The sequence below is a fragment of the Azolla caroliniana genome, unplaced genomic scaffold, assembly GCF_043228905.1.
Source record: "Azolla caroliniana isolate FFs.n. ecotype wild unplaced genomic scaffold, voAzoCaro1.0.p SCAF_14, whole genome shotgun sequence".
NCBI lineage: Eukaryota > Viridiplantae > Streptophyta > Polypodiopsida > Salviniales > Salviniaceae > Azolla > Azolla caroliniana.
Window position 1 is genome coordinate 19,864,001 of NW_028230449.1, and position 15,299 is coordinate 19,879,299.

Below are 15,299 nucleotides of genomic sequence, written 5' to 3' on the forward strand. Positions count from 1 at the left end.
TCCTGAATGGCAAGGAATTCACCGATGGAGTTTTGTGTGCATCAGTAGTGTATGGCTTCTGCTTAGCAATATGTGCGCATCCTTAATGGCAAGGAATTCATCAGAGGAGTTTGATGTATGTCTGTAGTGTATATTATGGCTTTTGCTCAGCAATATGTGCAAATGGGAATTATTGTTTTGAGTAAATATCATGACAGTAGCCAACAACGTATAGAAGGGGCAGTACCAAAACTTAATACCAATTGCTCATATTTTCTTATTCATTGTAGTCTATATTCTATATCAAATACATTTCGGTAGTACTTTGCTAGTTTTGTGTACTTTTGATTCATGTTGAGGTACTGCATTTTAGCATTGTTCATATCACATGGAAAATTTATATAAGCCTAACTTATGTTTTATAAAAGTCAGTAACAAGTTTCGAGAAAAGGCTGGATTCATTCTTCATGAGAGTTGTCGGCTGATCATATTCCACGATTCTTCCTACAAATTAGAACAAAAGATTAAGACCAAGTCCGTAATCAACATTTAGCTGCATGCCATTTATATATGTAAAGTTAAATCGCTATACCATCACTCAACATTAGAATCATGTCGCTGTTTATTACTGTCGGGATACGATGTGCAATTGCAACCACGGTGTTATTTGTGAACTCGGTCCTTATTGTGTCTTGAATTACTCCATCAGTGAATGAATCAACAGAAGCTGTAGCCTCATCCAGGACAAGTATACTTGTCTTCTTCAACAATACGCGTGCGAGACAGATTAGTTGACGCTGCCCGACACTCCAATTTTCACCATTCTCTGTAACTGTGGAATAGATTATATAACCATAGGCAACATTTAGAGGTCTAGCTATATAGTGTACACAACACGATGGGCTAGATATTTTGGATAGGGTAAGTTTGTGAGAACATTTTATTGCCATAATTATGATTACTGTTTCTAGATGTAGTTTGATCATTCATGTACACATATTCGTGTCAGTCTCATAGTTAAATGAATCACAAACTTTACTTAGTTTGAGGTGGGGGGGAGAGAAAAACCTGAAGCATCAAGTTTCTTATCTTTCGTTTGTACAACATGACGAAGTTGACTTTTCTCTAGAGCCTGGAAGTGACAATAAAAATAAAGACTATTATATTTCATACTATGACAATACAATGCACAAGCCCCACCCTACACACCTGCCATAATTCTTCTTCTGTGTGCTCTCCAAGTGGATCAAGATTGGTCCTTATACTTCCTTCAAACATTATAGGGTCTTGAGGAATGATACTAAGGCATGATCTCAAATCATGAAGCCCAATTGAAGTGATATCCAAACCATCTATGAATATCTTCCCTTCGGTAGGCTCTATTAGTCGGAAAAGAGCTTGGATTAATGTGGACTTTCCACTGCCAGTTCTCCCAACAATTCCAATTTTTTTCCCACCAGCGAAAGTGCAGCTAATCCCATGTAACACCAATGGCAAGTTTGGTCCATATCGAACCTGACAAAAATAAACTAATCAATGCATTTCAATCCATATCACCATACATTCATCGCTGGTAGAAACGTTATCATACCGTAAGGTCAATTAAATCAATGGTTCCTATTGATGGCCACTGCTTTGGGGGTCGTGAGTCCGGAATAACTAGTGGTGCCTCACTAGGAATATTTGTATACTGTTGAATCCGCTCCACTGATATTATTTTATTCTCAAGATTACATAGATTCCATGTTACCCATGACTGTATGATATTTAAATTCAATCCGTAGGTTACAGCTAGTCCAGCAAGACCTGCATTATTATAGCATCAAATAGTGTCAAATAAAGTAAAAGCATATTTAAGTGGCAAAACTAAACAGACATAGGGGTAGGTATCTCTAGTCATCTCCAAACCGTTAGGGGTGTTTGGTATTTTTTAGCCCCCAATGAAATAAGGTTTTGAAGGATATAGATAGGTCTAGAACTCTTTCATACTTGGATCAATGGCTCCTTCAGGTAAGCTAACGATGACGAGTAGGGATACTGTGAAGACACAGTTTGTCAGGAAATCCAAGCGAAAGCAAAGCCACTCCATTGATGCAAAGTTGTGCAAAAGGGGTCTTGAATAATAATCAATCAAATCCAAATTTCTTTTCGTAAATTGGCCCTGTTTACTAAATCCTCGGATAGTGGAAGCTCCAGTGATCGTTTCTCCGAAATGTTGCAATATAGGAGACTTATGGACACCCACTAACCGGGCTAGCTGTCGAGCAGATGATACATAATAACGCTGCATCAATAAAATTCACAACAAACAATATGAACTGGGCCCAAAGTGTAATATCATTTGGATCTCTATGAATCTAAAGAGAAAACATATGATGCTTCAGTATATGCTCATGAAATTTATTTCGTTAAGGATTTTACCTGCAGCCATATGCACAAACTCAAAACTGGGATAAAAAGTAAAACCAGTGCCCATTCAGCCTGACAAATCACCGCAACAATGCCAACAAGTTGTATGAAGGAGAACACTACACCTCCAAGCCTAAGTGAAACTTCTAAATCCAATGCACTTTGATCGGCAGACGCCTACTCAAAACTCAACACATGTTAGGCCCCTGAAATGTTAGAACTAATAGCTTCTCAAAACTATGGTAACAAACAAGGCACATATTCTTACACGGTTTAAAATGCGTCCAATTGGTGTAGAATCAAGGAATGCCATGGAAGCATGAAATATAGAATGAAGCATTCTTGTGAAGAAGTTCTGCCCCGTTTTTAATGTCACTGCTGCCATGGAGAAAGTTCTTACTATTACGCATGCAGCACTTCCAAAAGACAAGAGCATATACACAAAAAGCATGTGTTGCACGCTGATCGCTGGCTCCTCAGTTACTGTCTCTGGTGTAGCCCATGCTATCCAGTAATTACTTGCAATTTGCAGACATTGAAACATCGTTTGTGCTACAAGAATTATAGGGATAAAGGCACCTCCATATGCTGCACGCATCAAATCCCAGTACACCAAGATGTTAACTTTCCCAATCTCAGTTTTCTCATCCTCTACTAGTTGTGCCATTTCAGATTCTTTAACATCCATCACATCCACTACATCCCCTTCATCTCGAGGATCCTCTTTTAATATGTTATCCAACTCATTCACCACATCTTTCCTCGTACATGAACACTTATCAATGTTTTCAAGTGAATCTTCAAAGACATCTGCAACTCCCAATGCATCAAGTGACCTTGCATGAGCTCCAGTTAAAGCGCTAAACTTTGAACCCATGACTTGAAGATCCTTGTAACTCCCAGACTCAACAATTTCTCCATCTTGAAGCACCTATAAGGTAAAATTTGCAGCCACTATCAATCATAAAATGTGCAGGCATATTTTCCGGTACGAAAATCATCACTCTACAATCTCGAGTTTTACCAGAATGACATCTGCAGCAGGCAGAAATTCGATTTGATGTGTTGCATATATCACAGTCTTGTTAGCAAGGGCACCCAAAATGCACTCCTGCAGAAGAGAGTTGTGAGTAATCTATACAGGTGAATTGGTAAGGACCATAGGATGGTTTGTTATAATGTGTATCTAAAATGAATGAAAACAATTTACCTTGAACAAGTGTACTCCCGTATGAGCATCTACAGCACTAAACGGATCATCCAAAATGTATATGTCTGCATCATCATACATCGCACGAGCTAGTTGAATTCTTTGCTTCTGCCCACCACTCAAATTGATGCCCTTTTCACCAATTTCGGTCTCATCTCCATGTGAAAATAGTTCAAGATCTTTCACTAGAGCACATGCACTCAATACAGCTTCATATTTTTCTCTATCCATAGGATTTCCAAAGAGGATATTATCTACAACCTTTCCAGTCTGGATCCATGCCGATTGCGCCACATAAGCTATCCTCCCTCGTACTTTGGCAAGGCCAGAGATCCTTGGAATCTCACCCAAGATACATGAAAGAAAACTAGACTTTCCTGATCCAACCATTCCACACACCGCCACTCTGCTTCCTCTTTTAATATGCACATTCAATTCTCTCACGATAGGATAGCTTGTATCATCATCACCCCAGCTGAATGATGCATTACTGAGCTCCACCGCCATCGTATCTTCGCCTGCATTACTCACATAATCCACTGCATTGAGTTGCAGCTCTTGTTCGTTGAGGAATTTCTTGATTCGGTCCAAGGAAACTTTAGTTTGAGCCAACATCGAGAGTAGGTCAGGAAGATTGCGGATAGGTTCTTGCATGATCCTCAGTGTTGCTAATGCTGAAAGCACTCTTCCTGTTGTTAGTGGTATTCCCATTAGCATACAAGAGCTAAAAGTCACCACGGCTACTATTACAGGTGCTCCCCAGAAAAGACCAAGCGACGCCGCTTGAGTGAATAGGAACTTGGAAATGCAAGCATATTCAGCTTGTCTCAAAGCTTCTACTTTTTCAAGATATCTTATCTCCCATGCTTGGAGCTTTAATATTCTCATGCCCTTAAGCACTTCTGACATCAATTTCATCCTTACATCTTTTGCTTCCATGATTTTTGTTTGGAACCTCTCCTGTAGCTTGGAGAAAGGAAGGTTTGCAACCATGCTCAATGCAGTCGCAACAAAAGCCGCTCGAGCAGCTGAGCCAAGATTCATATAAAGAATTGAAAGTGACAAAAGAATATGCAATGGGAGAAGCCATATGTCCTGCAAATAGATGGAAAAATCTGCAATCCTTTGAATGTCGACTCCGACATAGTTCATTACCTCTCCATTAGAATGTTGTAGTTGTGATTTTCTTGATAACACTAACCCTTTTCGATATACCATAGATGTTAATGAAGCTCGTATTCGAAGTCCCATTTTTTGAGCTCCAAAGTACCAGTGTCTTTGTGCAATGCTTTCTATAAGCTTTGCTCCAAAGAATATGAACACAAGCATGAGCAAGTAGCCTTGAAATGGAGGGACAGTTGTGCCAGAAAGGGTATTTACAAAGCTATTTATCAAGAAAGGACCTACATAGGAAAAACTTGTGTAGATTCCAGCATACAATGCACTAATCAATGCTTCTTTGTAATATGTCAATGCTAAGCACTTGATCAAGCTTGGTGAGGCTTTGTTGTTTTTCCAGCTTTTCAACAAGTTTTCGAGTGTGGTCTGGGCGGTGTCTAGTATTGAGAGCGGAGGAATGTGGTGAAATTCTAGTGTTCTTTTGTAGCCCAATGAGAGTAATGGATTTAGCCAAGAGAATGTGAGCAAGCTGAAGAAACCAGCTCTTTCATATAAGGGACGGCTTGCTTGGTTTTCTGCATCGGATTGATTTCGACTAAGAAGTGGCACTTCATCCATAGCTTATAAAGCAAAGGCAAGCTTAACACACACACACACACACTCTCTCACCCTAAAGCCCTAAACTTAAAGCCCTAAATCCTCCGTAATTTATGTGGCCATAGCTAGGGCAATGGCAAGCTCTCTCTCACAGTGAACCCTAAACCCTAAACCACAAACCCTAAAAACTTCCTCTCTCTCTCTCTCTCTCACACACACACACACACACACACACCACTCTTTCTCTCCAATTAATAGTGTTCTTTGGTTGAAAGCTTGAGCATATAATGTCGACATTATGGATAGATAGCAGCAAAAACTGTAGATGCTCAAGCATTACTCATCATCAATATTATCAACGCACAGTAACCATTGACACAAATTACAGTACCACTTTACCAAGCACACACTCTGACATGACAGAGAGACCACATGTTGGTCTGTCGTCATCATCCTACTCCCCAACCACCCACGGAAACTGCAAAGAAAAGAAAAGAAAAGAAAAGACAAAAAAAGAGATACCTGTGGGCTGTCCTGCGTGGTTCCGTACGTACGGTCATTTTTCGAGAAAATCACCACTCCAGACCCTTGACAATAACTCTTGACCTTTGACCCTTGACCCTTGACCCTTGACCCTTGACCCTTGACCAATACAGTAAGTAATCATCAAATTGAGGGGAGCTGCGCGAGGCTTGTCTATGCTATAAGTAATCTGTAGGCTGTAGCTATAAACCGCACCGAACCCGTTAAGCCATGGTTTAACGGTTTCTGGGTTCCAATATAAGTAATCATCGAATCGAGGGGAGCTGTGCGCAACTCGCCCATGCTAACTAAGTAATCTACTAATCTTGGATGGGGTGCTACTAGTGGATGTAATCTCAATGTCAATGTTTTCATTCGCGCCGGTGACTAGCGTTTCAGAGGAGAGTCGTGTGTGCACCGCCAAGATTAATGTCCATTTTGTAATGGTGCATACCATTTTACTTTAATGTGTTGTATACATGAATATATATTAGTCACCGTGATAGAGTAGACATGTGAACGCCCATAGTTCTATTGAGGGGTATGAGTACGAGAGACAACTTGGGTTCGACTGTCTTCTTTTTAAGAAGTACGTGATATGCTTGGAATATAACATAAAACTATTCGAATGAATTCATGCTTACTTTTCTTTGACTAAAAAAGTCAATTCGAAAGTAACTGTTCCTACTAGCCATTTTTCCCCTTTTTGTTTTTTTTTACAATGCGTAGTTTTTTTTTACCAAAAATATTCCAAATGTCTTTTTTTTCTCTTACTTATGTGGAAATATACAGAGCTAAATACCTTCATTGTAGATTGAAAACACCACTATAGCTCTTTGCTCACAAAGAGGACCAATTCAAGACATTAGGTCTCAATGCACAAGCCCAAAGTCTATTTTTGCATGTTACTATGATTAATGTATTGATGCTCGATTAGAATATAAATAAGATGAGTAAAGTTTTTTCTTTGAGAAACAATGAATTTGATGTTGAATTCCTTATAAAAGATCTTAAATATCTTTTAGTTTGCGATCAATCACGCATTACGTAAGGACAATGTGAAAGCATTCTATTTCAACAAAACATAAATATTTTGGTCAGACTCCACAATTTATTTTTTATAGATTCACGAATGCTTCCATTTTAAAATCTAAATTTCAATTGTGTAAAGATGATGGTGTATTGGTAGATGTTGTATATTGAAACTCAGCACATGGGAGGGATGACCTAGAGGAGCACATTTGGCCACACATGACATTGAAAGAGGGAGGAAAAGTATGAAAAAGTAACAAGTAATGTCAAAGATGCATGAGCAGAAGCAATAGAGGCATTTTGAGCATTGATAATGCCATATGAGCAAATACTAGAGGCTCGGGGGTGTCAAAAGAATAGAGCTTAGAGACCCTATGTAAAGGCAACCAAATACGAAGAGATAAAAGGGAATACAAGAGAGAGGCCTTGGTTTACACAATCGCCTTCCACTAGGTTAGATGAAAGTTTAGACGCTTCCCTTTGTAATAAACAAGTTTAGACTAATATGATAGAGCTACAGTTCCTTCGGGGACATCTTATAAAATTGGAATGATATAGAGAAGATTAGCATGGTCCCTGTGCAAGGATGACACGCACAAATCAAGAATTGGTCCAAATTTTTACCCCCATGGTCATGGATTTATAGTGCAGGGTGGCAACGTGTTTCAATGTGTTGGAGTTTGACCTGGCACAAACTTTGCATTTTTTGAGGAGATATGGATGATGGTGGCTTGCTTATCGGTCTGGCACATTTCGACTTGTAAGTTTGTTTTTCAACAACAAAAGTTCTCAAGCGGTGAGGTGTTGTTAAACATTTGGTTCAAGCTGGTATCGTGGTTGTGGGGACGGTACAACGTGATTCCAGGGGAATCGGATGAAGCAAAAAGAGCTCGGTCAAAGTTTCTGCTGAAATGGGGCAGTTCTCCTATGGTGGTAAGATCATCATTTGGGCCTGGAACTACCAAGCACCCAAATGGCTGTTTCTGCCAATGGCTTCCATTAGTGACCAGGAGATGTAAATATGTATAGTTGTGTTACAAGTTAATTACCATGTTAAAAGAGTTGATGGGATACTTGTAAATGAGGGGGTGGGGAGTCAAGGACTATTATCACTTTGGTGAGAAGGCCACAGTGAATTTTGCTGAAATTTGATGGTCTTTAATGTACTTATTTTGCTAACTAATGCGAAGTAATGCGTTTTTTGGAAAAAGAAAGAAAGATAGAACTACCATATTGAGTGGCTTCACTTGTATACTTTAGTATGATATATATCGGACTATGAGACAAATCATGATACAACTATGGATGATTTCAATATATCCACATTGAAACAATAGTAAAGAACTACCCATATTCTAGTACTCGTTGACATTCCTCTATTCGCTCAATGGTAACTCCTCGAAACATTGTTGGTGGATGAAAAGAGCAACATAAGAATTTTATTCTATGCAATTGTCATTGTATTCCACATAAGCACAAAAGGTGATTAACTTCCTTTGAAAATGTACATCTCTCTTTGTATGAATCCATCCTCTAAAAGGTTGATAAAATTATATTTCTAGTAGGCCATCTATGGAGAAATGACTCCCTTAGGCTCAAAATTTTCTTTGGGTACGAAGGTACACCATAAATCTTGTTGCAATACCTTGTTCCGTTCATCATTTTGGAAAGGTGCATGAGATGTGAAAGAGTCATTAGTTCTCAAAGTATGTGTCATAAGTACTGTGATCCATTTGCACATCATGTTCTCACCATCACTTCAATACTTTAAATGCCTCACTTGTCATTCTTTGAGGTGGCCTGCATCAAACCTGGTTGATGAGGTTCACTCTCTAGAATAATACATACCATTATGGGTGTGTTGGCAATTCAACATGGATGATCTCATGTGTGGTGGATTCTTTGCACAATATCATTCATGACAAAATCATGATGGGTGGCCACTCTATTTAAGTTCACAAGTACACAAGGAGGACTTAGGCCTAGATAAACATGGAGAGATGGATGGGTCATTGAAAAAGTATTGATAGAAAAAGTAAATGTGTAGAGTCATTGATAACTCTCTAGAGTGTCTTGGAATTTTTAGAGTGGCATTCATCACTTAGAAGGGAAAATACAAGTTCTTTGTAGTTGACGGTGTTGGCAACATCTCATCTTTTTTTTTCCAAAAAAATTACTTCATTAGTAGAACTTCTGCATACATGACGAAATGATTAGGCTGAAAACATTACAATGGTTCGAGCCATGAAGACCTATAACTAATCACAAAGAAGCAGAGTGAGACTAAAAAGATTGACATTGGACATCCTATATGCAATGAATGCCAACATATGATCTTTTGGGATGGGAGGATAATCAATCCCTATAACCAAGTTTATATGTATGACAATCGTCAACTTGGTTAATACAAGATGTGAGGTTGGGAATCAAAATAAAATTAATGGATTTTAAGACAACTAGGACAAGGTTTTGTGTTCGTAGAAGTTACCATGAGATATGGTATTTGTTGCAAGAAATGGTAGATTTGCAAGACCCAACTCAAGATTTTCCTGAGGTAAATTGAACATTTGCATGTCTTAAAGTTTTTCCCAAGTAAAAAGAAATTATGTATATCATTAAGAAATTTAGAGGTAAATATGTATGATAGAATGGGCCAATAAAGAAAGCGGAATCACAAGATCTTATAAGTGGTGGCAAAGTGTGGTACAAATGAGGTGACAATCTCATTTCCATTTTAGAGCTAAGATATTTATTTGGAGAGTTGTGGTGGGTGGATTACCTCTAGAAGTTACGTTGCGAAGATGAAGTGTCGCTTCTGGAATTGGGTTTGTTTCAGAGAAACATAGTTGACATTGATTTACTAGTTGTTAAGTAACAAGGCCTCTTTGGAAATTTATATCTATTGAGTGGGCTTCTATAAGTAGAATGTCAAAATCCCCATATCAATGGGTGTTTGCTCATTTGGAGTTGAGAATGCCTTCTCCACATTTTGAGATAGCTTTTCAATGTTGAAGGTATTAGGGATTAGGGTGTAATTGGTGTACGCGGAATGCCTTTATATTTTATTTTGAATGTGGGGTTGAAAGACACATTAGACAATTAAAAGTCATATTCGTGTGGTAGGTCTCCTTATTGGAGACTTCAAGGAGGTTGACACAAGGAGAAATTAGGGAATTAGAGTTTAGCAAGGCATCATATTAGTCATTTGCATTGGCCTTTATCACATGGGTCTACATAGGTCCATAACGCTATACCTAAATATGAGGGATGTCAGGGGAACCATAATTGAATTGGTGGTGACTATATGATATCATATTGGATCGATTCTATTGTGACTCTCCGCATTAATACATTACTATTTATGAAAGAGGGAGAGAACAAATCACCAACTAGTATTTTTATGTTATATGCTAGGCTATGCAAAAGAAGCCTTACCTAAAGCTGCTAGTTGGTACTCCAATTTTGTACCACACCTCGATTATTTCAATTTGGTTAGAATTTATGTACCCAATGAACATAATCGTCTTTTTGACCAATGACCTTCGAGAGGAAAGTTGGAGGGCAATGTGAGTGCTACATCAAATCACTACACATATCGTCATAAAATGGAGAGAGACGGAGACACACATGAGTAGAGAGGATATTTCTTTCTCTCTCTTCTTTATAGAGCTGGTTGAATTTGAAGGGAAGAGAAAGGGAGGGGGGGCTTTTATAAGAAAACCCTTCATGATTTTACTTTGGCATCATGCAAACTACTAGTTTGCTTCTAAAAATGGTTTCACAATGTTGACATGTAGACTTTTCTAACATGCAAGGAGTGAAATCTCTAAGTTTTCTTCATATGTGTGTCCTTCCTTAAAAGTTCCTTAAAAGGGATATTCATATTTCGAAGCACCAAGTCTCAATGTGTGAATAAGGCATACAAATATGAGCACAACCTTCTAGGTGTTTTCTTTAGCATGACACTCAAGTCATCACCCCTTGATAATATATCATCATAGCTTTCACGAATTGGATTATATGCAGAGCATGTAAAAATTAAGTGATACTCATCCTCTACTATCCTTGCATTTGGCAAATTTTGTGGCCATAAATGCAACTTCAATAGCTAGATTATATGATCAAGTGTGGAGGAATGTTAGGGCTCTACGAGAGTTAAAACTCATGTTAGTAATAAGGTAAGGTTGATTATGATCAATAGGTCTTCTTGCCTTATGTAGAACCCAACATTCTAGTTTGTTGTTTGCAATGTAATATTCTAATTTTGTTCTTTTAGCATCTTTCCACTTGTACTTAGTGGTTCCAATAATCTTTCCTCAATAACTAAATATTTCATAGTGTGCTTTGCATGTTTTCATTTGTGTCACCCTTTTAGCACACCCTTTTTAGCATGCAAGTAGTGAAGCCAACTCACCATTTTAGCACACCATGTTTAGTACGCATGTAGCTAAGCCAACCCAAATGAGTACCTTTGTATCGACTATAAATTGAGCAAGAAGTATGAAGCTAAGTAGGGTGGTTTTGGTATCTTTGTGTGGATTTCACATATTGGTGGAGAAACAGGGTAGAATTTTAGCCGCTAACACCTTGTTCATCGCGTCACCTCCAAAACCATACCCCTATGCAGCTAGATTTCCCGTAGCCTCATGAGTGGGCACCCCCCTTCCAAATGGAACAACTCTTGCAAGTCCTCTCCAACGTCGTGCTTCAAATCAGCAACACGAATCAAGCTATGCTCTCCCCTTCCTCTCTGTTAACAAGGAACGACCTCAAGATTGGCCAGATTCCAAGGTCCGCCCGAAGTCCTTCTCCGGCTTGGACTTTGAGGATGTATTAGCTTGGTTGGACCACTTTGAGATGATCTCCAGTTGTTGAGAATTGTTGCCATTTAGGCATCCCGTAAGCATTGACATGGACGCAACCTACTTCCAGTAGGAACTTGGCCACTTCACGGAAGAAGGGATCCGGAATCTGTTTTGTTCTATAGGCTTTGGCGGAGGATGAGTATGGGCCAAAATACTGCTGCAGCGCCTTTGTAGGAGGTATTTCGAAATGTCTTTCGCCTAGTGAAGATAGGTCTAACTTCTTCCGAATGGAAGAGTTTGTGACCATGTCAATGTTAAGCCGCCTGACGATGTCCATGGCGTCCGGGTGCGGAGGTGCTTTTGCGACCCGAATATAACCATCCAGGCGCTTCTCCACGAGCCATCAGCGTAGGGCAGTAGAGATGAAGATCGGCATCGCCAGGGTAGGTTCGTGGAGAGGCGACGAGTAGCAGTGGTGAGTTGGAGCTTTGAGATGTGATGGGGAAGAAGGTGAGGAGGAGCGATGGGAGCGCTGATAGCTAGACACTGTGTTTCTGCTTTGTGCAGAAAACCTTCTATTTTCTTCTTTTTGTGGCTTAGGGTTCCTTGGGCGGTGAACCATCGTGGTGCTGTGTGTTCTTGAACTAAGAGTTTGTGCATGCCTTTAGTCGTTTTAATAGTCGCTATCTTCTCTTTTTTTCTTTTCTTTTTTTTCTTTTTCCTAACGGTTAGTTACCCCCTATTTTTACATTATAGTACAATTGGGCCTGTCCCTTTTACGCTGCGGGTTCTCCGGCTTTGTCCCGTACGGCGGTGAATGGGTTAGGTGGTGTAGGGCCCAGGTAAGGTTTGAGCCGAAACCCATTCACTTTTTGCCGTACTATTTCTCCAGCCAACGTTTCTAGTTGGAACGTGCCCTGTTCCGCTCCAATTATCCAGTATGGGTCGGTCTAGCGGAAACATAGGTTACCCGACATCTGGCCCATGCGTGTTTGAAAAACTAGCACCGCTCGGCCCACGACGAACTCCTTTTCCCTTGCGCTCCGATGTCGATCGACAAATGCTTTAGGCCATTGCTGTTCTTCTTCCAACACAGCCATGCTGTGGACGCGTTTCTCCCCTAGTTCGAGGAGTTGGTAGAGCCGTTCCTCCTCTGACTTGGCTTCTGATAATCGGTTCCGTACCTGAATGCACAAACTAGGTACCCGGAATTCGACCGGCATTACCGCTTCTAGTCCAAACGGTAGCCGGAACGGTGTTGACCGTATGCTTGTTTTGTAACTAGTTCTGTACGCCCATAACGCGCTCTGGAGTTTGGTATCCCAATCCGTTCTATTTTCATTGACGGTTTTCTTTAAAATGGTCTGTAAAGTTTTGTTCGTGGATTCCGCTAATCCATTCGCCTACGGGTAGTATCGCGTGCTTTTCTTGTGGACGACTGCGTAATGCTGTGTTAGTTCTCGAACCACCGTATTGAGGAAGTGGCTCCCCTGGTCACTGATGAGCTCAATCGGGCAGCCGAACCGGCACCAGATGTGCTCGTACAGAAATTTGGCTGTGACGGTCGCCGTATTTTCCCATAGTGCCTTTGCTTCTACCCATTTGGTACAGTAATCCGTGGCTACCAATATGTATTTGTTACCCGTACGGGCTGCTGCTGGTGTGAAGGGCCCCACAAAATCCAATCCCCACTTTTGGAAAGGGTCTAGTGGTAGCACGGGTTGGTGTGGCATCCTTGCGTCCTTCGCGGGCTGACCCATCCGTTGGCACAAATCACACTTTCTACAATACTCGGATGCGTCCTTCTGTGTTGTTGGCCACCATAAGCCCGCCTGCCATATTTTGCGGGCTGTCACGTTGCCTGCGTAATGGCCGCCGGCCGTGCCGTAGTGTGCCTCCTGTAAAACTGCTTCTTTTTCATCCTGACGGACTCCACATCGCCAAATGCCGTCACTTCCTTTGTGATATAAATACTCTTCGACCAGGCAGAAGTGACGGCTTCGAACGACTAGTCGTTTCTTCTCGTCTGTGCGTAATTGTGGTGGAGGTAGTCCTGTAGTAAAAAAGTACGTCATTTCCATAAGCCATCGATCCGGAAAGGTGGATTCCGTTTTTTCTACAAATGTCGCTACTTGCCAGATGTCGGCGTCCGGAAAATCGTCGTCGTCTTTCTGTACTGTTTTTCCATTCTCAAGTTTGCTCAGAAAATCCGCCACTGCGTGTTGCATCCCTGGCCGGTGCTGAATTACAAACTCGAATTCCTGGAGCAGCAGCATCCACCGCGCCAATTTCCCTATCAGGGCTTGTTTCTTTACCAAATACAATAATGCCGAATGATCCACGTGGAACGTGAATTTCTGTCCTAGTAAATAGTGTCGGAATTTATTGATGCTATAGATCATCCCTAGCGCCTCCCGCTCTGTTGTGGAATAGTTACGCTCTGCTGCTGATAATTTACGACTTGCGTAGTATACTGGCCTGTACCAATTTGGTTCGGTGAGTTGCATTAGCGCGCTTCCTATTGCTGTGTCCGAGGCGTCGACGAACACGTGAAATGGTTTCGCCCAAATTGGAGGTTGTACTACGGGGGCCTGTGTGAGCATTATTTTAAGTGCCTCATAGGCCTTATCCTCTGTTGCAGTCCATTGGAAAGGAGTTCGATGTACGACAGCGTGTAGTGGTGTGGCGAAGTCCGCCAAATACCGTATCATTAGACTATGCCATCGTATTTGGCCTAAAAACCGGCTAAGTGCTTTGGCATTTGTCGGAGTTTTAGCTTGCGTAATAGCGAAGATCTTGTTTGGGTCGACCGCTATTCCTTCCTTGCTGACTATGTGGCCTAGGAGAGTCCCGCTGGTCACGCCGAAGGCACATTTCGCGGGATTCAGGCTTAAGCGTGCGGTGCGGCAACGTTCCAGGCAGAGACGTAAGTGCGAGAAATGGTCTTTTGTTCGCCCATATACCGCAAAATCATCTAAAAAGACTTGCATGAACGCCGGAATGTATTCCCCAAAGATCTCTGTAATCGTTCATTGGAATGTTGCCGGTGTTGTCTTTAGCCCGAACATCATGACGACCGCCACATATACTCCCCAGTCCGTGACAAATGCCGTCTTCTCCTTGTCATCGGGGTGCATGCGTACTTGATTATAGCCACTGAAGCCATCTAAGAAACTGTACATCTCATGACCTGCGACGGCGTCTAGCACGCTATCCGTGAAGGGTAAGGGAAAAGCGTCCGTAATGGTTACGACGTTTAATTTCCGGTAATCCATGCATACCCGTATTTTGCCGTTTTTCTTTGGCACCACCACTATCGGGCTAAGCCATGTCGCTTGTTTTACTGGCCGTATGAACCCAGCCCTCAATAGCTTGTCAATTTCTTCTTTCACGCGGGTCGCGTAATTGGGGTTCATGCGGTAGCGACGCTGCTGGACAGGTTTCGCATCCGTTGCTAAATTGATCTTATGCTGATAGAACTTGGGATCTAACCCCTTCATATCCTCATGAGCCCATGCGAACACATCTTTATATTCCGTGAGTAGTGCGATCATTGTGGTCCTCTGGTCCGGCCTCAATTCCTTTGCTATGGAGAGGAGCCGGGGTTCCGATCCCGTACCCACATT

General features: G+C 41.2%; 1 protein-coding gene and 1 non-coding gene across 2 annotated transcripts; one reads left to right on the forward strand and one right to left on the reverse strand.

Annotated features, from left to right (window-relative positions):
* Positions 1-327: 327 nt before the first annotated feature.
* On the reverse strand, positions 328-5,498 carry LOC147855803 (putative ABC transporter C family member 15). The gene is made up of 10 exons (XM_087330305.1): positions 3,599-5,498; positions 3,413-3,499; positions 2,657-3,319; positions 2,401-2,565; positions 1,969-2,263; positions 1,571-1,785; positions 1,189-1,494; positions 1,048-1,111; positions 572-811; positions 328-483 (listed from the first exon to the last, which is right to left on the reverse strand). The coding sequence occupies exons 1-10, from the start codon at positions 5,333-5,335 to the stop codon at positions 392-394; spliced, it is 3,864 nt and encodes a 1,287-aa protein (XP_087186431.1). The 5' UTR covers positions 5,336-5,498; the 3' UTR covers positions 328-391.
* A 1,889-nt stretch (positions 5,499-7,387) lies between these two features.
* Positions 7,388-7,490, forward strand: LOC147855804 (U6 spliceosomal RNA). The gene has a single exon (XR_015530952.1). It is a non-coding gene; the product is annotated as a U6 spliceosomal RNA (small nuclear RNA).
* Positions 7,491-15,299: the final 7,809 nt, after the last annotated feature.